This window comes from Spermophilus citellus (assembly GCF_964194105.1).
Source record: "Spermophilus citellus genome assembly, chromosome: 17".
NCBI lineage: Eukaryota > Metazoa > Chordata > Mammalia > Rodentia > Sciuridae > Spermophilus > Spermophilus citellus.
The window spans coordinates 23,809,791-23,835,105 of NC_138199.1; the positions used below are offsets into that span (position 1 = coordinate 23,809,791).

General features: G+C 40.2%; 3 protein-coding genes across 14 annotated transcripts; 1 reads left to right on the top strand and 2 right to left on the bottom strand.

Annotated features, from left to right (window-relative positions):
• Nucleotides 1–452: 452 nt before the first annotated feature.
• On the bottom strand, nucleotides 453–14,048 carry DERL2 (derlin 2). 5 transcript variants are annotated; one of them, XM_081271596.1, is made up of 7 exons: nucleotides 13,917–14,048; nucleotides 12,718–12,783; nucleotides 10,298–10,371; nucleotides 8,906–8,999; nucleotides 7,831–8,026; nucleotides 7,488–7,578; nucleotides 453–3,628 (listed from the first exon to the last, which is right to left on the bottom strand). In XM_081271596.1, exons 3-7 carry the CDS (start codon nucleotides 10,306–10,308, stop codon nucleotides 3,523–3,525), a joined length of 498 nt encoding a protein of 165 aa, XP_081127722.1. In that variant the 5' UTR covers nucleotides 10,309–10,371; nucleotides 12,718–12,783; nucleotides 13,917–14,048; the 3' UTR covers nucleotides 453–3,522. The 5 variants fall into 5 exon arrangements, with proteins under 5 accessions (XP_081127722.1, XP_081127721.1, XP_081127719.1 ...); XM_081271595.1 differs by having other exon boundaries at nucleotides 13,807–13,942; XM_081271593.1 differs by lacking the exon at nucleotides 13,917–14,048 and adding an exon at nucleotides 13,619–13,774.
• A 48-nt stretch (nucleotides 14,049–14,096) lies between these two features.
• MIS12 (MIS12 kinetochore complex component) lies at nucleotides 14,097–20,372 on the top strand. 8 transcript variants are annotated; one of them, XM_081271603.1, is made up of 3 exons: nucleotides 14,100–14,224; nucleotides 17,923–18,093; nucleotides 18,207–20,372. In XM_081271603.1, the coding sequence occupies exon 3, from the start codon at nucleotides 18,242–18,244 to the stop codon at nucleotides 18,860–18,862; it is 621 nt and encodes a 206-aa protein (XP_081127729.1). In that variant the 5' UTR covers nucleotides 14,100–14,224; nucleotides 17,923–18,093; nucleotides 18,207–18,241; the 3' UTR covers nucleotides 18,863–20,372. The 8 variants fall into 8 exon arrangements, with proteins under 8 accessions (XP_081127724.1, XP_081127729.1, XP_081127731.1 ...); XM_081271604.1 differs by lacking the exon at nucleotides 14,100–14,224 and adding an exon at nucleotides 14,987–15,208; XM_081271598.1 differs by lacking the exon at nucleotides 17,923–18,093 and having other exon boundaries at nucleotides 14,097–14,224.
• A 2,778-nt stretch (nucleotides 20,373–23,150) lies between these two features.
• LOC308636082 (uncharacterized protein) lies at nucleotides 23,151–25,103 on the bottom strand. The gene is made up of 2 exons (XM_081271171.1): nucleotides 23,715–25,103; nucleotides 23,151–23,635 (listed from the first exon to the last, which is right to left on the bottom strand). Exon 1 carries the CDS (start codon nucleotides 24,671–24,673, stop codon nucleotides 24,308–24,310), a length of 366 nt encoding a protein of 121 aa, XP_081127297.1. The 5' UTR covers nucleotides 24,674–25,103; the 3' UTR covers nucleotides 23,151–23,635; nucleotides 23,715–24,307.
• Between the last annotated feature and the right edge of the window lie 212 nt (nucleotides 25,104–25,315).

The window sequence follows — 25,315 nt, forward strand, 5'->3', positions numbered from 1 at the left end:
AATGGACTAACCGGGTGGTAATGATAGGCTGGTGGGACATGACTGAAGGAAGTAAGTCACTGGGGTTTGTATTTTGTCCCTGATGCCTTGCCCTCTCCCTCCTGCTCTGCTGTCAAGTCTTTGAATAGTTTTCCTCCACCAGTCTCTTCTGCCATGAAGTTCTGCCTTACCTTAGGCCCAGAGCAATGGTGTTGGCCAACTATGGATTGAAACCTCTGAAATCCGGAGCCAAAATAAACTTTCCCTCATCTACATTTTCTTGTCAGTTATATTGGTCACAGCGAGGAAAAGCTAACAGTCACCTGACCACCAAACCATGGTCCTTGATCACATTCAGTTCTGCTCCAATCCCAATTTCAGAGACAATCATAAGCCTCAGCAATTAGGCACAAGCTTGCATGCATACATATGAATCCCTTTGTAATTAAAAATACCAGATAATAGTTTGCTGATTAATAAACAAAGTATTTATTCAGCACCCATGTGCCAAGCACTGTGCTAGGCACTGTGGTGGATACAAAAATTAAGACATGGTCCCTGCCCTTAAGGAGCTTACATTCTCATGAGGGAGACAAGACTAATATACATGTACCAGCTAGGAACAGTACAAGACAATATATAATTTGGTGTAAGAATATGTCATACAGATTTGAAGCTTTATAGAGATTCAAAGAAGACAATGAAATAGGCCTTAGAATCAAGATTTCTTGAGGTGTCAGGAACAAGTCCAGGCCTTGAAGGATTAGAGAGGCTTAACTTGAGGTCCCTGTTAGGTAGAAGTGGGAATAAGGTTCAGAGGACAAAAAGTATGCATTTAATATAGGGGCTAAGAATTCACTGGATTTTTGAGCAGGTAAGTAACTTGACCATATAAGGTTCGACAACTTTAATGAAAACTCATAAAATATGTAAGTAATTTAGGGGCATCCTGCAGAGCACTAAAAATGATGACAGGATCTTAGCTAACACCAAAGATGAAACTCACCTGTCAAAGGAAAACAGAACCATGACTTAAAACACTGGCAGGAGAGATGACAATTCTAGAAAAGCCAGTTACTCAACACAGCATAGCTCTCATATTTCCTAATTTTCAGAAGCCCAGAGAGACTGAGTGAGGCTTTCCTTAACAAGATCCAGGACAAGGGTGCTTTGCTTTGAGAGAATACAGAAGTATGAAAGATATTAGGACATACAATAGTGACACAGAAAAGAAAAAAAAAAAGAACCAAGTGGGAGAAACAAATAGAAATCCATAGTGAAAAAACACACCAAAATGTATATAAAATGTATCTCCTAGGGAGATGCAATTTGCTCGTCCATTTATTTTCAAATGAACATATATTGTATTTCTGTAACAAAAAAACATGTTTTAATCAGGTGTGTGCTTTTCAGTATAACTAGTAAAATTCAGGAATCTTTCAAATTATATGTATGTAAGGTTGACAGGTCACAAAAATTCCATATATCAAATCTCACTTTTCAATTGACTTGCATTATGAAAAGGAAATGTTCTGGAAGACTCAAGATCAAGAGGTAAGCTGGGGAAGAAGTAAGGACTTTTCCTTAGGTTCAGGTAAGCCTGGGGATCCTGTCAAGCAACACAGGGCTGGGGATGGGTGGGAGTGGGACTGGCCAAACTGATAAGAGGTCAGTGATTTAAATCACCACTGCCAAGGACACAGTGTAGTAGCACAGCAGGGCGTCCTGCCACTAGGAATTTATACCCTACAAAAGCAGAGAAACAAAATCCTATAAATGACTGCCTTTAGGCTATACATTCAAAATGTGTTTCCTGTTTTACCCAGTCATGAATGTGTACAGATACTCCCTAATTAAATGAAAAGTCAGTGAATAGATTTTAGGATTAAAATTTTACCACAAAAATTCCATTAATTGGATAACCCAAAATTAAGTCAAGGAGAACAAATAAAACTAGAGAAACCCATTTCTAGCCCCAAAGCAAACAAACAAAAAAAACTACTAAAAGTCATTGGTAAAACTTTCTAGATAAAGACAAAGATGATTAAATTTAAGAATCCTGTAAGGATTATACAATCTAAGTATGGCATTTAAACTTTAAAAACACTTCTTAAACTGCTTAGAAGAAAAAGCAGTCCCATTGACCCAAATTCCATAAAACTGCAACAATCATATTCAAAGTTACTTACTAGCAACGTGTAAAATACGCATACGAAATTCCATACTTATGCATATTCCAATTTTAAAGACATTAAAATACGTTGTACTTTAACAATAATCTGAAAATTCCCACTTAAGATTTTTTATGTTTGATCTAAGCCTATGTCAATCTGAGGAAATCTCACTCTGTAAAGCTATCCCTAACCAAGACAAAACTGAAGGATCTGGTACCTACATGCTATTCATAAAAAACTGAGATCATTTCTTTCTTAGGGGTGCACTCTTTTACTTTCCTGAGTTCTGATTAAGCAGTATGAACACAAACCTGCTGGGATTCGGAAAGAACTTACTATTTTGGACAAGTATTTGTTGAACTACAGGCATGATTCAAAGGCCTGCTTCTGTGGACCCTAATTTCTGCCTAATTGGGAAGGTAACCATTTACTTGGCTCTGAAAAGGTTTTCAACTTTTCATGAAGTAAATGACAAATATTATCCAGCCAATGACCCAGGAGGAAAGTATGTCTAGCTGCTACTCATTCATCTTCCCATAGTTTTCAAAAAATGTGGCCATTACCAGTTGCTCCCTGGATAGTTCTTAATGGAGAAAAGCAAGCAGAATAAATAAGATACCACATGAGCCTTTTACTTATAGCTGACAATTCTACAGCTGAATTTCTGCTACAAGAACCACCCTCCCTTCTCTTTCTTGTGTTCTGATGACTTGAAGTTTTGCAATTCCCAGATGGAAAACAAGCTATCTGAATGACAGAAATAAATTTTTCTACTGAAGCTAGCACTCTGAATTAGTAAGATGTACACAGCTACAGCACTATAGTCATGTTTTCAATCTTGAAATGAAATCCATTTGAAAGCTGTAAAGACACAGGAAGAGCAGGCCTGTAAACTGCTCAGTCCAGACCTACTTGGGAGAACTAGCATACACTACCATAATTTAAAAAGATCACACACAAAAGCTTTAATACAGTGAAAGAGAGATGGAACTCAGTTTTATTTTGTCCTCTCTGAAACTTTCATTTACACCATGGCCTCGTCTATCAAAGAAGAAGAAGAAAAAGCCCTGCCTTATGCCACAGAATTCAAGTACTTATGTACTTGTTAGAGGCAGCAGGATATCTTTCTCCAGTTTTTTGGCTCCAAGAGATTACACTTTCAGTACCAGTGAGTGTAGTGAGGAACCACTGGCAAACTGCTGGAAATGTCTTCTGGATTAGTCAGTGTACCATTTCATAAAGTGCTTCTGGAGTTAAAATCTGTCAAGCTGTCAAAAGTGTCCACACTTTTGCAACAAAGGATAAAAGAATCCCAATGGGTATTTCACCAAGTCCTTCCCAGCTGGGTTTCATTATTGGCACGGCTGCTTTAACCTCCCAGACGTTGGCCCTCACCCCAGGCAAAGCCTCCTGGCCGTTCTTCAGGTAGTGGATTGTAATTTGGATCCTCATCTGGTGTATCAAAAATAGTCCTCCTAAAATACACATGACAGATATAATTTAGTCCCAGAGTCATCTTAGGTTTGAAGTACTATAAGGTCAGTTCCCTCCCACAGGGGTTTCCACTATTGGACGAGCACTGGGTCTGCCTGCTAATTAAACAGTTATCATTTTAATTATTTAACATTTACATTAACTTTTACCTCCTTACTAATTTTATCACAAAAGCAGAACATGTTAATTGTAGAGAAAAACAGGAAATGTAGATGAGTAAAATATCCTAAGTTCCCGGATAATTTCCACTGATACCTTAATTATTCTTCTAGAATAAATAATTGTGGTTTTACAAAAGGTACATCACACTTCTGTTTTTTAACCTGTTTTTTTTTTTTTTTTTTTTTTTTTTTTTTAATATATACCCAGGATTGAACCCAGGGCCTCTTAGCCACTGAGCCACATCCTCACTCCTATTTTGTATTTTGTTAGAGACAAGGTATCACTGAATTGCTGAGCACCTCATCATTGCTGAGACTGGCTTTGAACTAAAGATTCTCCTGTCTCAGCTTCCCAAGTCACTGGGACTACAGGCATGGGCGCACCCTGCCTAACCTAGCTTTCATTTAATTTGGTAAGAATGTCTCACCATAACAAAAGCTATGTGCCCATCAACAGACAAATGAATATACAAAATACAACATATACATATGACGGAACATTAACCTTACAAAGGAAGGAATTGGTTGGGGGTGTTGCACAGTGGTATAATATTCAATCTTGCATTCAATCCCTGGCAACAACCAAAGAACATTAAAAAAAGAAAAAATAATGGAAGAAACGATATTCTGACACATGTGCTCCAATATGGACAAACCTTGACAGCGTTATGCTAAGTTAATAAGTCACTCAAAAAATACTGCATGTTTCTACTTATATATTTATATGAGGTTCCTAGAGTAGTTAAATTCAGAGAAAGAAATAAAATGGTAATTGTCAGGGACTACGGGAAGGGGATAATAGCAAGTATCTAAAGGGCACTGAGTTTCAGTTCTATAAGATGAAAAGAATTCTATGAATGATGGCGGCAGTATCATGTGAATGTATTTAACACCACTGAACTGTACATTTAAAAATGGTTAAAATGGTAAATTTTAGGGGCTGGGGTTGTGGCTCAGTGGCAGAACACTTGCGTAGCATGTGTGAGGCACTGAGTTCAATTCTTAGCACCGCATATAAATAAAAAATAAAGATATATCAATAACTAAAAAATATATTTTTAAAAAATGATAAATTTTGTTAGGTAATACAAATTAAATTTAAAATCAATTAACAAGGTATCCCAATAAAAATTACTGCAGAACATAAGTACAGATAATAAATTTCCAAGTCTTTTTTTTGGGGGGTGGGGAGTGGGTACTGGCGATTGAACCCAGAGGCACTTTACCAAAGCTATATCCCCAGCCCAGCCTTTTTTATTTGAACTTGAAGATCCTCCTGCCTCAGTCTCCCAAGGAGCCAGGATTATAGGTATGGGCCATCATGCCTAGCTTTCAAGACTTTTTAAATACTATTATATAATAATTCAAAATTTCATTAAAGTATGAACCATTAAAGCAGCATCCTCTATTACGAGTCATATATGTAATTCTACTTGCTGTCAAGGCTGTCAATTGGTAAAATTAGAAATGTATTCAAAAACTTCTACTTTAATATAGAGTCAGAAACAAGTATTTACGTTTCAAAAGGAGCTTTGGTTCTTACAAACTAACAACAAAAAAACGAGCACACCAATAGGAAAATGGGAACTGATATTTAATAGAGAGAGAGATATTTATAGTCTCAAAGTACTTTCCTACAAAAGGGAAAAGAGTATCTTTACAATGGAAAAGCCTGACAGACACCTTAAGTAATCAAAATGATTATCATCACCTTGATAAATACAAGTCAAAATCCCATGCTAACAGGCTGCAATCAGAACAGTGTCATTTATCTAATATTCCCGCCAAAGGTGAAAAACTTGAATCAAAGTATGTGAGGAACATCACACAAACACAAACTGGGAGATATTCTATACAATGAACCCAAAATATTCAAACAAACCCATGTCATGAAAGCCAAGGAGAGAATAAGGAGCTGTTCCAAATGGAAGGACACTAAAGAAACGTGTCAATAAATAAAACACCTGAATCTGAGCTCGATTCTTATAGCAAAATTATATATTTATATTATATAATATTCTGAGAACTGCCCAAACTGGAATTGGGCCTGAGATTTCATGTTTATTTCCTGAGTTTGACTACGTAAAAATTGTTTACAGAAAAAATATACATTAAAGGGGATAGAACATTAAATTGTTGATTTACTTTAAAATAGCTAAGGGAAAAATTTCTTTTGTACTCTATTTGTTTCTTTCTGTAATTCTGAAATGAATTTTTAAAATTGTTTAAATTATAAAAAATGAGACACCATCTTATTAAATAGAAAAGGGTAAATAAGGGTATTTAATAGGGTTGTCAGGAAATAAATACATACACTGCTAGTGGAAATGTAAACTTGAACATCCACCTGGAAAGTTCTGGCAACTAAAAAAACAAAAACACCAGCAATTCCACCTCTATGGACTTATCCTTTGAACATAACCCATGGATATGTTCAGACTTATCACCATTCCAATTAGAGAAGGGAAAAGCAAAAGCTAACATCAATGTCCATCAATATAAGATTAGGAAAATTATGCAAAATCCACATCATGGAATATCATGTAACTTACAATTTTGTAGGACATTTATGATGGACAAGTGATCATGACATATTAAATTTAAAAGGCTATGAAATAGGATTTTTAAAAACTATACAGATGGGCCAGGGTGGTGGCTCAGTGGTGGAGCACTTGCCTAGCATGTGTTGGGTACTGGGTTGAATCCTCAGCACCACATAAAAATAAATAAAATAAAATGTGTCTGTCTACTTTAAAAAAAAAAAAAAAAGTATACAGACAAGCCAGACATGGTGGTACACACTTAAAATTCCAGCCACTTAGGAAGCTGAGGCATGAGGATCACAAGCTGAAGATCAGTCTAGTCAACTTAGCAAGACCCTGACTCAAAATAAAATTAAAAATAAAAAAGGTTGGAAATGTAGCTCATGGTATAGCACTTGTATAGGGCCCTAGGTTTAATCTCCAGTACCACACAAAGGGGAGAAAAAAAAATAGACAGTAAAAGATTAAAGAATACTTATAAAAAAGTGAACAATGGTAGCCAATGCTATGTCTAAGTAGTGAAATCATGGATGATTTTATTTTCTTTTTGCTTAACTGTCTACAACAAACATTTTAATACAAAAACTTAAAATTTTCCCTCAATTGAACTCTTCTTAATGTAATATTTCCCAAAGACACAAAATTCTGGAATAGAAGAGGTCTTATTTGCTTAAAATCATAACCAGTCAATAGAACAACTACATCTGATTTCTGGTCCCAAGCTATTTCTACTCCACTGTCTCTCCCACCTGTTCTGCAGGACAGAAATCCTACCATTAGAAACTTTCATCTGTGTTGCCCATTTTGCTACCTCACCTCTCTAAACTGGACAGCAGCCTCATAAAACCAGCAGACTCCTCCCTGGGATAGGAAGTTCTAGTGGTCCCCTGAAGCAATAATTACCACGGCATCCCATGACATCCTGAACCTGTTAACCTTGCTCTTGCCACAACCTTGGCACTGCCTGTTCCCACTTAATCCAACTGCTCCTAAACTGCGGCTAGATTCCTCAATCTGCAAATATTTACTGACCTGAACTATGTGTACCAGGAGCTCTGAGAGCCCCAAAATACCCAAACATGGGTCTTGTACTGGTTTGTCTGCAAGAAGCACAAACCATGGGGTTAAATACTCACAAAATAGATGGTGTTTTCAGAATTCTTATCCCTCCAGGCTGATTGGGAAATACATCTTCCAAGAAAAAATATATGTGTCCAACTGCAATACCTAGAGTCAACCAGAAATAAAAGATGAGAAAGAGTATTAAAATTTCAACTGCAGGTGGACCTGTCAACATAAGTTGCTTACTTTTAGGATAACAACTAAAACTTAATGAACTGATATGGCTGTCTTTGAGATGTACCTATCAAATAATTCTATAATAGTTATTCATGAAAGCCAGACAGAATAAATGTGGAAAAACAGTGACAAAATAAACTTAAATTAATATGATAGAAAAAGTAGTGATAAGACTCTTACCCAAGAGGTCCACAATGATTGAGTTCCCCAACAACAAGGAAAACCCCATGAGCACCCAGGGCAGAAAAGGGGCCTGGAAGTTGAGAAGACCAAAGAAGTTCATGCGGACATATGGGTTCCTTCGGCTCCATACATAGACGAGCATTATTGTAAAGGCCTGTCCCAAGAAAACTAAGCTCACAAACAAACCAAAAAGCTAACAGATGGCATTAAGGAAAATATCAACATTAAAAGCATAACAGGGAAGACTAAGAGAACTAAAGACTGTGTTGTAATGAAAGCTTGAATGAGAAAAGTTGAGAAGTTACATCTTTAGAAAAGATGGAAAAAAACCCTGAAGATAATTACCAGAGCAATCAGACAAAAACTGACTTCAGTGAAATCATCTGGAGTATAGCTATTTCGAACTAATATTCTACTTTTGTGAAGTTCTTGCTTCTGGAAAATGTTAATTCTTTAGTCAATAATTACAATAAAGCTCACTCACCATAAGCACTTTTACCGATGAATGTCAGCAGGAACAAAATCATCTCTTCAGACAGTACTACATCCAAGTCTGTTATACAGGATAAATTTTTTTTTCTTCTAAATGCATCATTTTTTTTTTTTAGTATTTTTTTTAGGTATAGATGGACACAACACAATGCCTTTACTTTTATGAGGTGCTGCCTGTGTTAGGCAAGCACTCTATCACTGAGCCCACAATCCCAGCCCCAAATGCATCATTTTTGATAGTGACTAAATGCATGTCTCACCAACTTAGTTTAAAAATGAAATACACTCATCAGTGATATAACGTGAGATGTTTCATAATAACCCACCTAGGTTAAAAGTTCCTCTGCCTTGCTCATAGTAGAAAAAGCATCCTGTCCAACATCTATGCTTGGAAAGCTGTTACAGAAGGTGTGCTGTAAAATAAACGGTCATACTCTAAAGAGCTAAAATCTGGAAGTCTACTTTAATGTGTTTGTTCAGAATATTTAATGAATCATGGGAGACAGATGAAACGTTCTAGGAAGAGACTGGCTGTTCTTTAACATTTTCCTGTATTTGTTCTATTGTTTTTGAAGGATACAGTCATTAAGAATCCACCAAAAAGGAACATAAATACAAAGTCTGCTGTCCGACCTCGGAAAGAGCCTTCTTCTAGCATTCGACAGTAACGATATCTTAAGTTCCAAGTTAAGAAAATGTCAATCATACTAATTGGAAGAAAGTAAAGTTTAATGTATCATTTAAGTACATCTGGACTCCACATTATCTATAAGCATTCAGGCTTCATTTTTATAAGCATGTTTTGAGTGATAAGGTAAATACTTTTAGTATTTATTTTTTAGGTATAGATGGACACAACACAATGCCTTTACTTTTATGTGGTGCTGCCTGCGCTAGGCGAGCACTCTACCACTGAGCCACAATCCCAGCCCAAAACTAGCACCATATTTTACTAAGAATGTCCCTAGCTGGGGAACCAATCCAGATGTTACAGAAATATGCTTCCAGTCACCTTTATTTATTTATTTATTTTTTTTTTAAAGAGAGAGTGAGAGAGGAGAGTGAGAGAGAATTTTTTAATATTTATTTTTTAGTTCTCGGCGGACACAACATCTTTGTTGGTATGTGGTGCTGAGGATCGAACCCGGGCCGCACGCATGCCAGGTGAGTGCGCTACCGCTTGAGCCACATCCCCAGCCTCTCCAGTCACCTTTAAACATTTTGAAATTTATACTATTATCTTTCCCACACTCAGCCTAACCTTGATCCTCACCATTTTTACTTTTCCATGAAGAAATCCCCATAAAGAACACTTATGTGATAAACTACTTTTCCAGGCTAGGCAGGTAAAGCATTTCTATATTTACATCAGTCAATAAAGATGCATTAAAATGAAAAGACTATCATCACTTTCCAGAATAAAGTATTACATAGGAGAAACAGGAATTCATCCTAGGACAAGAGTCCTGCCATGGCTACAGGTCCCTCTGTCCACTGCTGATGAACTGAATTACAACTCAGTGGCCCCAGATCATGGCTTTTAACAATCTGGAACATGACAAGCTCAGCAGACATTACAGTACTATGCTTTTGGCCAGGAGAACCAGCAATCAAGACCCAAGATTTCAACTTTTCCATTTCTCATGAACCCATGGCAAACTCTTGCTAATTAAATTATGACCATGTACAGGTTATGTATTACTTATACCTACTGATACCATTTTATAAGTATGCTTCTATTAAATGTTTTCCCCCCCTTGATTAGGTTTGTAAGCAACTTAAGTAATGATCTCTCATAATTAGACCTCCCATGTAAAGAGTGAGCTACAACTCCTTCAAAATGTTGCTGACCATCTACTCTATGTACAACTGACTCAGAATTCATACATAAGAGTATCAGAATTAAATCTTAATTTACTCTATCCTAAGTAAACCTAAAGTTTTGATGCTGACTTCACTTAATAAAGGATACAGAAAAATCATGTTAAATAAAAAATTGAATCCAACTGGTCCAAAAAATAAGAAATTGGTGATTAACCTCCATATCTGTAGAGGAAAAAAAAAAAGAGAGAGAAAAAAAGATTAGGAAACATTTTATGATTACAATGGTTGAAAAGCCATAAAGGGTGATATTTTATTACGGATCCCAAACTGGAAGACACAATCTGACAATGGATTTTTGTGCTGCTTCGACCATAAAGCCAGAAAAATACTGTATGTACCATAAAGTCAAAAAAATACTGTATGGACTGAAAAATTTATAAAGCTAAAAAAGCAGAAAATTTGAACTGTGATTGTCCTTAAAACAACTCACAATGATCAGGTAAATTATGGAAAAAGTTTGAAGACAAGACTAGGTTGAGCCAGGCACAGTGGCATGTGCTTTTAATCCCAGCAACTTCAGAGACTGAGGCAGGAGGATCACAAGTTTGGGGAAATCCCAGGCAATTTACAGAGACCCTATCTCAAAATAAAATTTTAAAGAGGGGCAAGCCCATTGCAATCTATTTTTAAAATGGACATGTTTCTTTCTTTTTTTCTCTCTGCTCCTCCCTAATCTCAGGGGAAAGGGGACTTTTCATTCCTATCCTAGGCAGATTTATCTCTTCTGAGTACACACCCACCATAGGAATGAAGTAATCCAGACTTTGGGGATGATACCAGAAGATCTCAGAAATGACTATCTCCCAAATTAACAGGTAAATTTCAACTCCAGACAGAGAACACATGGAATGTAGCATTTGAATCACTTCTTTAAAAGCCCCTATTCTGGCTGTTAGGCAGGCAGAATCACAGCCTTTGGGACAGAGTCCCCTGTGTTTCTCCTTTACTAGCAAAGCAATAAACCTTCTTTTTCCTTTTTCTCAAAAATAAATAAATAAAAAGGGGCAGGGGATATAGTTTAGTGGTGGGAGCATGTCTCCTTGTCACCAAACCCCAGTACCACTAAAAATAAATAAATAAAAATTTAAAAATAGGTTCATCCGCATAACAGAAGAGTGCGTTTACAGGTAACTTTTTTTTTTTTTTAATACCAGATATTGAACCTAGGGGTCTCGCTAAATTGCTGAGGCTGGCCTCAAACTTTCAATCCTCCTGCCTCAAGAGTCCATACTCACTGGGATTATAGGCATGTGTATAAATGAAACATTTGAGACAGAAAGAACACTATGTTTGGGGCAGAACTACTGGTTTTGGGTTTTTCCTCCTCACCAACGATAATCTGTATGATCATCCAGGAGTAGAAAAATGCATCTCTCTCTCTGAATTCTGATTGCTGGAAAAGACTATTTTCCATTGCAATTTAATATATTGTTTAGAATACTGTTTTAGATACTGGTCTTTTACTGTTATGTTACTACAGTCTGATCCTGGAAGATTAATTATTTCAGTACTGGGAATTGAACTCAGGGGTACTCTACCACTGAGCTATATTCCCGACACTTTTTCATTCTTATTTTTGAGGCAGGCTCTGCACAATCAGGCTGGCCTCAAACATGTGATCCTCCGAGTCACTGGAATCATATGCATGAACCACTGCACAGGGCAAGATGAACTAATTTAAAAGTGCTGTCAGAATTGAATTTATGAAAGCCAGAAGAATGAATCAGACATAAGTTTCCTATGTTTATATATGAATACATGACCAGTGAAACTTCGCATCATGTACAACCACAAGAATGGGATCCTAATTAGAATGTTACACTCCATGTATGTATGTCAAAATACACTCTACTGGGCTAGGGCTGTGGCTTAGCGGTAGCATACTTGCCTGGCATGTGTGAGGCACTGGGTTCGATTCTCAGCACCACATACAAATAAATAAAGGCCTATTCAACAACTTAAAATATATATATGAAAAAAATACACTCTACTGGCATGTATATCTAAAAAAAATTAAAAAAAAAAAAAAGAATTGAACTTATGAACTGAACCATGATGATAACAAGAAGGTGGTGTGAACAGGTGGTGAAGGACAAAATAAGGCCATCCTGCAAAACCCTCTGGGCACCTTGCTAATCAGTCTCCTTTTAAAACTACAATAAACTATAAGACAGTGATACCCAATACAGGAACTGAACACATGAAAACCATGCAAGGAACCTTAAAGTTAAAATACAAAATGTTAATTCCTATCCCTGGTGATTCTGATTTAGTACAGAATTAAAAAGCTTCTACAGATAAAAAGCTTGTGACTCTCTTAAAATTCCCTAAGTGACTCTGAAGCCCAGCCAGCTTGCAGAATCATTGCTTTACACCTCAACAATATGATTTACAATCTCAGGCCCCCAGTGGACTCTTTTCTGAGATGCCACATGGCAGAATTTGCTACTTAACAGCTCAAAACAGAAGCAACAGAAACATTAACTATGGTTTTGAAGGGCCACTTACTTGAAAGTGTTTAAAAATTAATTCAGGATTGAAGTACAGCTGAAAAGGTGTGATCAATTCCAGCTGCTGAAATAGAAAAAGAGCGTCTTAAAAACAAATCAATCAAAAAAAAATTTCATCACTTACAACAAAGGATTAGTAAATAGGTCTAGCAAGTACTAATTCTCAAGTCACTTAGGATGAATTACTTTTAAGCCTTTCTTAGGCCAGAGGAAGAAGCTGGTAAAGAATTGTCTACACCTGGCACAACTCTTTGTATCCTCAATAACACAACATTTTTAAAAAATGTGTTACAATGCTTGAGGATCACATGAAGGCATAGGAGGCAGGCAGGTGATGGTATTTTTAGATTTAGTCTACGTAAGAGCAGCTATTACTAATTTGCCCATTACGTGAGCACCACCGAAACAGATGGGTGCAAAACACAACTTACTTGAAATAACCGAGATTGGAGACCCTGCCATCATTAGGACTGGGGTGCTACCGCCAGCCCCTTTTATCTACAGACCCCTATGATGTTTCCCTCTCGATAGTTTTCTATATTCAATACCTAAGTCTCTTCACATAGCGGACCTTCCTCCCACAAATCACTACGTTACCACCTAAAAATTACTATAGCTTTCGGACACATTTTGGGTGGGCGGCTCCCGCAGCCCTTACCACCTATAGGTCCGGTTTCATCTCTCAGAGACTGATCTGATCCCTCACGGAGCAGCACTCCCTTCTCGGGCCATTGAATTAGCACTCTTGGAACCACCCCGAACCCAGGAGTGTGCCTTGTATGCCTCTACCCACCCCTGGGACCAGACCCTCTGGGCTTCCTCGAGGCCCAACCCCAGTTTCCTGAAGAACCAGTCATATCCAGCCCGGAAAAGGAGAAGGAGGCGCTGCAGCTGCTCACCACAGCGGCGGTGGTGAGGACGCAGGCGGTGGTGTAGGCGCGGCTAACTGGTGGGATTTGCAGATACTCCAGCCGGAGGCTCTGGTACGCCATCTTTCCCACCGCCGCCTGCCCACCCCCCAACTTCCCCTTCCGCCAGTATGCCCAAGCGGCAGGGCGGGCTCAGAACGTCCCAGGCTTTAGCTTACCCGCTACTGTCCAATCAGCGCCGCACAATCGGCCAGCCACCAATCACTAGAGCGTTAAGAATCGCTGACCCACCAATCACGAGTTGCGTCTCCGCGGCGCCCCGGCCCACCTTCTCCTCCTACCAACGTAGGAAAGAAGAGAGAAAAGATCGATTCCTTCCGCCAATCCCCGCCGGCCACAGCTAGCTTTCCCTTCTGGCCCCTTTCCGTCACCAATCGAGGTGCCCACTCTGACCCGACAGTCAGCCAATCGGGAGGGCGATAGCATCCCGCCTTTGCTTTCGTTCGTGGAGGCACAGATCAGTCGGAATTTTGAGGTGCCAGCAGTGCCGCCCATCTTTTGGCAGATCGCGGTGCCTTAAAGGAGATAGCGGGTCGCTTGTGTGTGATCGACTTCATCACCTCCATAGTAGCTACGGTAAATGCTGCGGGGCCGCGTTTTCGCTGAGGAGAGGCGGGAACTAGGTTCCCCCACGTAGAGGGACTTGAGCGGCCTCTGGGTGAGCCGCGCCGCCCTGCTGCGGGGCCCGACCTGAAGGTCCCGGCATGCAGCGGGATCGCAGGGCCGGATGGGAGCCGGGAGCTGCCCGGAAGCTTCTCCAGCTCTGCCGCTTCTGGGTCCTGTCCAGAGTGTTCGCGAGCTCTTAAAAGCATCTAAGTTCGCTGAGATGGCCTGGGCGTCTCCCGCCCTGAATCTCGTTTTACCTTCAGGAACTCTAAGGCTAGCAGAGAAGATGAGACCGTAGGACTAGATCAGTCAGTTGCGAAGAGAGCAACTGATGGGAATTCAGAGGAGGATGTGGTGGGTCATCAGGAAAGGGTGCTTGCAGTGGCCCTTAAAGGCTGTTTACCCAAAGCATGCCTACTGGAGGGCAAGAAAAATAGCTCGTTTTGGTCGGAGCAAAGACTAGCCTAATCATTGCAAGAGAGGTTAAGAGCATCATACTTTATTGGGTGGGATAACAAAGTTAGAAAACGCTAAAGAATTCCGGAGCAATGAAGCAGGAGGATCCCAGATTCAAGGCCAATCTCAGCAACTTAGCGAGACCCTGTCTCAAAAGAAAAACGACTGGGGATGTGGCTTAGTGGTTAAGCACCCCTGGCTTCAATCCCCGGTACCAAAAAAAAAAAAAAAAGAATTTCGGAACAAGGAACGGAGCATCATCTGGTGTGGTAAGGAAGGAAAGAACCAAATAAAAGGTTGGCTAGCACTTTCACAGGTCCTCCCCTAGGCAGTGGGGCCAGGATTTGGTAGCTGGTGCTGAGAGAAAACCATTGGTTGCATTCTTGCCCTGGTACTGTAACAGTGGCAACTGTCACTCAATGGAACAGAGAAGAAAAACAAAACAAATACAGGTTGGAGAAAGTGGTTCAACAACATCATCAACAACAAAAAGACCAGGTGCAGTGGCACGAGTTTATAGTCCCAGCTGCTAGGGGGTTTGAGGCAGGAGGATCACATGAATCTCACGTTGGAGGTTAGCCTAGGCAACTTGGTTAGATCCCCTCACAAAACAAAAACTACAATAAAAAGGGGGTATGAATGGGTAGTTAACAGAAAAAGAAATCTTCACAGCCTGTTGATTAAAACAATGGTTGTTTGTTACTTAGTGTGAGACCACCACCTCAGTAGAGCATTGACAGTGACTCTTAGGGGAGAAGGATAAGATTGGAATTTTTTGAGACTTCTAAGTGTGGTTTCAAGTATATTTCCCAATGTATGGGGCTTGATTACAGTGTGCTATGTGTGATAATACAACAATCCAAGATAGGTGGAAACTTGAGGTAAAGTTTAGAGAATGGTAGCATACAAATTGTTGATAGTTTCCACTAAGAGTGAACCATCTTTTAGGGAGTTTGTAAGGAACAACCAAACCATTTGAACAGTGGAAATATTCTAGTCTTCTAGAATATTAAAGTCATGCTAATGTGGACATGAGGTTGTGGGGGAGGGAACGTAGACAGTTTCAGTTCTCAGTGTTCAGTTAGTGTCTGAGGGTAGATGATTTTGGTTTTCTAAAAACAACTTGTCTGAAACAATTTTACATCTGCCAATTGGCAAAAGTTAGAATGTTGAATACTGTTGAGTGTTGGCAAAGATATGAGGAAGAAATTGTCATCTAGCACAAGTGTGAGTGTAAATCAGCCCACATGTTCTGGAAAACATTTTGGCAATATTTGGTGAAGTTATCTATGAGTAAACTCTTTGGCCTAGCAATGACTTGCCTTTGAAAAACCTGGCAAGTCCCCAAGGAGACATCATAGGAAGATGTTCATTTAATTTCTGGTAGCAAGATGCTAAGAACAGGCCAGGCATGGTGGTGCACACCTGTAATCCCAGTGGCTGGGAGGCTGAAGTAGGAGGATCACAAGTTCAAAGCCAGCCTCAGCAAAAGCGGCTATCTCTAAATAAAATACAAAATAGGGCTGGGGATGTGTCTCAGTGACTGACTGCCCTTGAGTTCAATCCCTGGTACTCCCCCCCCCCCCAAGAAAATGCTAGGAACAAATGAGGTGTTTGTCACAAGAAGAATGAATCTTTAAATGTGATAGAGTTGATGGAATACTTTAGTCAGAACAAATGAAGTAAACTTAAATAATAATATGAAGTTATCAAAAAATAAATGTATATATATAAAATATCTATCCACAGATAAATATGAATTTAAAAGACACACATTAAAAACACTATAATTAGGTTCCTACTAAGGATGGGAGGTGAAAAGTAAAAGGATAAGTAATAGAGGACAAAAATAGAAGTTTTAACTCAAATTAGACACATAGGGTACTTAAAAAAGTGTGGTTAGTAAGAGTCAATGATGAAGGCCCTTATAAACCACATTGAGAAGGTTTGAGTTGATCCTGGAGGCATAGGGAAGTATTGAAAATAAAAATTCAGAGAATCCTCTACAAAATAGAAAAGAAAGCAATTTTATTTTATTTAATTTATTTATTTATTTATTTTAAAAAGAGAGTGAGAGAGGAGAGAGAGAATTGAGTGAGAGAGGAGAGAGAGAGAGAGAGAATTTTTAATATTTTTATTTTTTAGTTCTCGGCGGACACAACATCTTTGTTGGTATGTGGTGCTGAGGATCGAACCCGGGCCGCACGCATGCCAGGCGAGCGCGCTACCGCTTGAGCCACATCCCCAGCCCAAGAAAGCAATTTTATTATTGAATAACATCAAGATTACAATGTTTTGTAGACAATCTCTAAACAAAGAAATTCTACCTTGTTTAAACAATCACACAGTTACAATCACTCTATTTTAAACCATTATATACATAAAACTTCAAGATTAGTAGTATCTGTTTTCTATAAGAAGATTGGACACATCGTTTCCTGCATGTTGTCATGAAGTCCATCCTAAATTAACCTGGTAATTGAAATGTCAGTTATTATTGCCTATGTACCTTTATCTAAAGGAGTTAAGAAAAAAACTTCTCTTATTTCTATGACAAGCATATGGTTACAACTAGGACAAAGATGTCTAGATTGATCTCATTGTGACAGGGAGATATGTGATATTTTCCTAGATGTTTACATTTGAAAGGAATGAAACCCCCTCCCCCAACCCACACACCCTTGAAAAAACAAGTCAGTGTTATAAAGCCCCCTTGTTCATCTTCTGATAGGGATTTTTTTCAGATGGCTGGGGTGGAAGGCAAGAGATTGAGGCCACTGGCAATTGGGTATTTAAAGTAATAGAAGATCACGAGGTTTGAAAGGACTGGGGAAAGAACTGAAGAGACTGAGAGCAAGAAAGAAGGTTATTAGATTAAAGTACAATGAGAATATGTGAATGATAGTTGGAAGAATAATATAGGAGGTTGTGGTCAAAAAGTAGGAGTTGTTGGGGAGAGAAGTTAACAAATATCAAGAACCAGGTGGCTGGGGCTGGGGATGTGGCTCAAGCGGTAGCGCGCTCACCTGGAATGCGTGCGGCCGGGGCTCAATCCTCAGCACCACATACAAACAAAGATGTTGTGCCCGCCGAGAACTAAAAAATAAACATTAAAATTCTAAAAAAAAAAAAAAAAAAAAAAACAAAAAACAGGTGGCTGAAAGAATGGAGCTGTAGATATTGAAATTCATGTCTCTGGGGCAATCTCATAGGTCATCTATGTAAATTTTAAAATTGTCCAAGATAACAGAGCCAGAAGATTGATCTGTGTGCCAAAGACTTCAGCACATGAGAGGTGGAGACAAATGAATAATGAGGAGAGAGCCTCAGAGAAGCATGGTTTGTATCCTTTTAAGGACAATCAAGGCTGGAAATAACAGCAGGTATCAAGGAACACAAACTTATTTTTTTCTTTGAGTCCTTGTTTGTGATGTGATCTATTACTTTCTTCATTTTTTTATCCAAATGAATTTTTATTTTCTTTTTACATTTGCAGATTTTTCATAATTGAAAATAGCAAAATAAACCAAGATGTCAGTGGATCCAATGACCTATGAGGCCCAGTTCTTTGGCTTCACACCAGAGACTTGCATGCTTAGGATCTACATTGCATTTCAAGATTACCTATTTGAAGTGATGCAGGCTGTTGAACAGGTTATTATGAAGAAGCTGGAGGGAATCCCAGACTGTGATATTAGCCCAGTCCAGATTCGTAAATGCACAGAGAAGTTTCTTTGCTTCATGAAAGGACGTTTTGATAAACTTTTTGGCAAAATGGAGCAGCTGCTTTTGCAGTTGATTTTGCGTATTCCCCCAAATATCTTGCTTCCTGAAGACAAATGTCAGGAGACGCATCCTTATAGTGAAGAAGAATTCCAACTTCTCCAAAAAGAAATTGAAGAATTACAGGAAAAGTATAAGACTGAATTATGTACTAAGCAGGCCCTTCTTGCAGAATTAGAAGAGCAAAAAATTGTTCAAGCCAAACTCAAACAGACTTTGACTTTGTTTGATGAGCTTGAAAATGTTGGCAGAGATCATGGGACTAGTGATTTTAGGAAGAGTTTGGTGTCCCTGGTCCAGAACTGTAGGAAACTCCAGAACATTAGAGACAATGTAGAAAAGGAAAGCAAAAGACTGAAAATATCTTAATTTCTCAGTAGCAAAAACAAAGAACCTGTAAAAAAGTAGTTTTCCTTTGTTCACTCTTTCTTATGTTCCCCATCTTTTTTGGTCCACTCTTCTCAAGCAGCTGTACTGCCTTGAACTAGTCTTTGAAGCATCTGTTCATTAGAGTTTTCTAATAAGTGGAAAGAGATTCTTGATTCAATAATGGCTCATTTGGGGGCATGATTGAAGAAGTAAAACTACAGCTGAAAATATATAATTGTACCTTGGTTATAAGTCTTTGTGATCCTGGTCCTTTTGGCTTATTCTTTGGATAATACCAGGTGAGAAAAGGGTTAAATGGGTGGCTTCTTTATTAACCAGCCATTATACTATGAAATAGCCAGCTTAGGGTGCTGCTCTTGCCCAGTAACTTTGCTTTACATGAAGATGTTATAACTGGTTGAAGAAGCAAGCAGCAAAAAAAAAAAAAAAAGACATCTTTGATCTTTGGTAAACAAGAAAGTTGTTTTTATTTCTATAATAAATCTCTCCTTTTAAAAAATATTTTTAATTATAAATGGACAATACCTTCATTTTATTTGTTATGTTTTATGTGGTGCTGAAGATTGAACCCAGTGCCTCACACATGCTAGGCGAGCTCTCTATCAATGAACCACAACCCCAGCCCAAATAGATCTTTTTATAAATGAGACCCTGGTGATGTTAAACAATTTAGTACCTTGGGGTCCTGCAGAAGATAACATTGGACAAAAAAGAAGCAGATACCACTGGAATAGAAAAGGAAGCATGGGGGGGAGGGCGTCATGGCTCAGCGGTAGGCCACTCGCCTAGCACATGCGAGGCCCTGGATTTGATCCTCAGCACACATAAAAATAAGTAAATAAAAATAAAGATATTTAAAAAAAAGAAAAGGAAGCATTGGGCATACACAATAATGAAGTTTGTATTTATTGACTCAGGTTTTATACCTTTTTTTATAGTAAAATTAGTTTTAGACTCTGCCTTATAACTAATATTTAATTAACTTATTTATTCATACTGAGGGTAATAAGCATCAAATGTTTAGTACCCTCAGATAAGGGAAGGGGAGAAATATTAATGATTGATTTTTTTTTTTTTTTGCATGCAATGCTGAGAATCGAACCCAGCGCCTCACACATGCTTGGCAAGCACTCTACCACTGAGCCACAACCCTAGACCTAATGAATGATCTTAATGTGTTATTTGCTTTTCATGTCTTCCTAAAGAACAGGATTTTGAGTTTTCCTGTAAAGAAGGAGTTACTTGGAGTATTAATATTTGCAACTAAATATTCATAGACTTAGGAAACTTGTGCTTATTATCAAAAAGTCTTTTGGGCTGGGGATGTGGCTCAAGCGGTAGCGCGGCTCGCCTGGCATGCATGCGGCCGGGTTTGATCCTCAGCACCACATACAAACAAAGATGTTGTGTCCGCCGAAAACTAAGAAATAAATATTTAAAAAAAATTTTTTTTAAACTTAATTCTTGTTTCTAATCCTGTGCATTAAATATATATGTTCTAAAAGCTTTGGATTTTGATTTTGTGTTGTCTATAATATCATGATCTATGTTTTTTTCTCAGTATGGCTTTTTACTCAAATGAAAACTTCCATTTCACATTTGAAGCTTATTCAAAATCACCTAGTGTAATAGGTTGAATGGTAATCCCTCAAAAGATATGACTATGTTCTAATTCCTGGAGCCTTTGAATGTAGCCTTATTTACAAAAAGGGTCTTTGCAGATATAATTGATTTAAGGATTTGGAGATGATGAGATCATCTTGAAATATGAGCCCCAAATCCAATGAAAATTGATGTTAGGCAGAGGGAGACTTTGAAACAAGAGTAGAAGGCCTAAATGCAGGTTGGAGTAATGCAGTCGTAAGTCGGGAATGCCAGCAGCCACCACAAGCTAGAAGAGACAAAGAACAGATTCTTCCTTAGAGCCTGCAGAAAGGATGTGGCTCTGCTGACCTCATACATAGTGTCCCAAATATATTCCAACTATCTCCCTCAATTTAAATAATATCCCATAATATTCAGAAACCACTGCTTAATTCACTGTCTGCATATATCTGCTCTTTACAGACAACTCAATACATAATAGAACACTTTCCCCAATCAATAGGTTCTATATCATTGTGATCTGCTGCAAATCTGTTATTTTTACCTGCCTAACATCCATGGCACCTGAGTGTTCTTCAGGGAAGGAATTTCTTTCCTACTACTTGCCATTTTCATGGGATTGCCCTTTGAGGTGCCTTGTCTTTTTTTTGACCAAAAGGTATGTTACCTAGAATTTTTTTTTTTTCCTGGTGCTGGATTTAAACCTAAACCTTGCACATGCTAGGCTATTGCCATACTACTGAGTTACACCCCTGAACCCCCTAGAATTTGACTCTTGAGCAAGAAAGCACAAGTACCAAAAAATGGGCACAATCATGATGGAATTTTGAAAAGACTATCCATTAATAGCAGAGAAAGGCTTGATATTTTGAATAAGGGGAAACTTTTTTTTTAACAGGTGGACACAATGTTTTACTTTATGTGGTGCTGAGGATGGAACCCAGTGCCTCATGCATGCTAGGTGAGCACTCTACCTCTGAGTCACAACCCCAGCCACCACCACCCCCCCACCCAATAAGGGAAACTCTTACTAGAAGCCCAGAAATTGAGGAACACTTGAGAAAATTCAATATAGAGAAGTCACCATGAAGTAGAGGGGCAAAAGGTATGTAGGGGGCAATTAGGATATGTGACCAAATATCCTGGAATACTTAAATAGAAGAGGAAAATTGGCCATATTAGATGTGATGATGCTAAAGGCAAATGTGGATGGCATGAAAGTAATGGAAATTTAATATTGATTAGAAAATATAGCTGGGCACAGTGACACACATCTGTAATCCCAGTGACTTGGGAGGCTGAGGCAGGAGGATTGCAAGTTCAAGGCCAGCCTCAGCAATTTATCGAGGCCCTAGGTAATTTAATGAGATCCTGTCTCAAAAAAGGGCTGGGGATGTACCTCAATGGTAAAGTGCCCCTGGGTTCAATCCCCAACATCCCCCTGCTCCAACAAATAGGTATACATATGAAAAAAGAGTGTGTGTATGAATGTGTGTGTGTATTTTTTTGAGTGAGAAAAGTAATGGGTGAATAGAAAAAAATATGAGGCTATGAGAAGAGTAATGGAATCTTGGTGCAGGGCGGGGATAGCAGTGAATGTTAAGGAACATCAGAGTGCAGCATTAGACCAACTGGGGAGAAATGCAGTAGATTCTGAAATAAAGGGATTCAATGGGCCTGGATATTTAGGAGTATTAAAGTCATTATTAAAAGATTGTAGAGGCAGTAGGATCTAACCATTGATTGATTGATTGATTGATTTTGGTGCTGGGTATCAAACCGAGGGCCTTGTGCATGCAAGGCAAGCACTCTACCAACTGAGCTATATCCCCAGCCCCAGGATCTAATCATAGTATCAGCAAAGCAACCAGATATTTGAATATGTGATAGAAAATAGAGACCCAGATTTGGTAGCACAAAAGTTATTGTGGAACAATAACAAAGATTGAGGAACAGAGGACTTTGGTTTTGTGATGGGAAAGGAGTCTGCCATCAGGTGATAAGGTGACCAAAGGATATTGGGGGATCATATTCTGAAGTCACCAAAGGATTGTTAAATAAGAGATAATAGGGGATATGTGAATGAGAAACAATAGGAGCAAATGTTTGGAATACACTAGGCCATATCTTGGGATTCAGTGGGAATCAATACTAAGGGATAGTATAAGATCCAATATACAAGTTTAAAAACTGGAAAATAGGTGTATATTGAGGTACCTAAGAGCTGTGATTTGAAGAAATGGTGTCACCAATTGTTGGAGGAAATTATTTTAAACTGTGGCTATAAAGCACAGGCTGATGTTAGGGAAACAGCGGATGGCACACTTGTTAGCATTGAAGTAAGATGTAGAGGGGCAAGATACCAAGGTACACAGTGATATGGGATTAGGGGAAATCAAAATTGGGAAATGACAAGGCTTCATTATTGGAAAACAGTTTATAAAAACCTAAGCTGGATGAAAGGGCAAATGCCGGAGCTTAATTGGGGGACTGAACTGGGCCAGAAGTGTCTTGATATGGAAGCAAGTGGGGACTAAATCCTGAGGAGTGATAGACCTGCTGTTAGGAGACAGCAGGATTGGATCCTGGCATGTTGGAGCAGACTAGGAAGTCTGAAGGGGCCCATTGTACAGTTCGAAATTAATGGAGAACTAAATACAGAGGAGACTGAAAAAGATTTATTCCATCAGAGGTGCCACGATTACAGATATTTCTGTAAAGAATATGCAGTGTTATAGTGCTGTATTTGGACATTTGACATTCATGAGCAAACAAAGAAAGCAAGTGGGTTAATAACCTGCCACAGTGGGTTCTAGTATTAGAATTTGGGGTCGAAGATGACAAACCCTCCGCAGGATTTCTTCAATGGACACATCCCCCAGCCCCTTCATCTTGGGTCCCATAGTTTGGGAAGGGCTACTGAATAGAGTGAAGCTACCCCCAGAGTCCCCAAGTAGAGATCTCCCATGAACCCCAGCTAGGGCCTCCAGTCTCATACAGTGGACCCAGCGAAATCGGCCTGCGTCCTGGGAAGTGTGCAGCTGCAGATCCCACGCAGTGCAGTTCCGATACGTCCTGAGCGTGGCTTTCTGGAACGACGGTCCTCTGGCTACAGGTCTTGGCTCCGTCTGGCAGCGACAACAAAGCCTGAGGCAGGAAAAGAGCACATTCCGGATCAGTCGGAACCCGGGAGGTGTGGCACCATACCTTGACAAATGCCCCTCACCTTGTCCAGGGTTCCAGCGGTGCCCGCTGCTCACCCAGGTCCGCCAGCTCCCCGAGCTCTGAATACTGACTGCGCCAGCTCTGAGGCACAGCTGGCTCCTTCTGGGGGTCATGTAGCATCACAGGGCTCTGGCCCAATCTGGGCCAGGGCGCCAATCCTTCCCATGGGACGCTCTCTGGAAGGCCCAGATCTGGCTCATCCCTTGAAGAACAGAAGGTTGGGCTCACCAAGCACAAAATGCTGGGCTCACTGCGCAAGCCCCCACATCACAAAGTGGTAGGTTACAGCGACTTTATCCTAACTATAAACGGGGTTCAATTGCACCCCAGCATTCTAAACATTAGGAGCGGGCTGTGCCCCCGCCCCCTGTCTGCGGGTGCTATTGCACCGTTATTTCATTGCCAATGGCTACTTTGGACCTTCCTCCTCTTGATGGACAGTTAGACAAAGAGAGCGACAACAGAGATGAAAAGAAACAAGCATCGAAAGCTAGATGAAGGGGGTGCAGCTAGTCTCCACAACAAATTGCTGCGCCCTTCTTTCCCTTTCCCTCCCCCCTCCCCTCTGCGCCCACCCCTTCCCGCCCTACCGACTTAGGCAAGCTGTAAATGGATATAGGTGAAGATGCAGGAGGTGATGGAGAAAGCGATAGCCGCGTAAATAAAGATGGAGAGGTGCGGGAAATGATCGAGGTAGCAGCCCTCGTCGAGTGGAGGCGCCTCTTCCTTGAGCTGGGGACGAGCGGCGGCCTTGGGGGGCTGCCCGGCGCGGATCCCCTGCGCCTTCCCGCTCGCACGCCGACCAGACTTCTTTCCCGCAGCAGACGCCGACTTGGGCGCGCGGGCAGCTGGAAGATCTTCTGGGGGAGGCTTATCAAACAGGCCTTCGGACTCAGGGTCGGAGTCGGTGGGCATCTGTTCGGTGCCCCAGGGTTTGCGCTGAAAGAGACCGTCAGCCATTGGCACTGGGCGCGGGCAGGTGGGGGTCTGCTGGATCCAGGCGATCAAATCCAAACTCTACAGTCAAGTCCGAACCGGGTCGAATGCAGTGGGCGGCGGCTGGAGCTGCAGCTGTATTTCTACTACCCAGAGTGGGGGCACAGGGGGCGGAGCCAGTGAGGTAGAGGGCCTCTGCAGGGTATGCTGGGCCTCTCAGCGGAGGCGCCACTTCCCTTGACTCCTCCTTCCGCCCCCTGCCTGTTGCGGAGGTTGGCTCTCCCAGATCCAGCTCCCCGGCCAGCGTGCAGAGGCTAGCAAGTCTCCACAAAGCCAAGTTTTGTCTCCCTGGCAACCACACAGGCGACCAGCGTAGATGCAGGTACTGGAAGCTAGCTGGGAACCCCTGGCGGGAAAAGAGGGCTTGGCGCGCAGGAAGCTGGAATGCAGACCACCAGGCACCAGCTGCGTGCGGAGCTTCCCCAGGGTTTACTTCTCCTTCCTAAAACTATTGTTAGTATTAGTATTAGTATTAATTAGTATTAGTATTAGTATTATTTACTAGGTACCAGGGGTTGAACCCAGGGGTGCTTACCACTGAGCAACATCACCAGCCCTTTTTATTTTTTATTTTGAGACAGAGTGTCGCTAAGTTGTTAAGGCCTC

Excerpts from the sequence above, each read along its gene's own strand:
- DERL2 (XM_081271593.1), bottom strand. The coding sequence starts at position 13,711 with ATGGCGTACCAGAGCCTCCGGCTGGAGTATCTGCAAATCCCACCAGTT. Across the intron at positions 7,579-7,830 it reads AATCATTGTGGACCTCTTGG|GTATTGCAGTTGGACACATA; the intron begins GTAAGAGTCTTA and ends GGTTGACTCTAG. Across the intron at positions 3,629-7,487 it reads CTGAAAACACCATCTATTTT|GAGGACTATTTTTGATACAC; the intron begins GTGAGTATTTAA and ends TGTGTATTTTAG.
- MIS12 (XM_081271598.1), top strand. The coding sequence starts at position 18,242 with ATGTCAGTGGATCCAATGACCTATGAGGCCCAGTTCTTTGGCTTCACA.
- LOC308636082 (XM_081271171.1), bottom strand. The coding sequence starts at position 24,673 with ATGGCTGACGGTCTCTTTCAGCGCAAACCCTGGGGCACCGAACAGATG.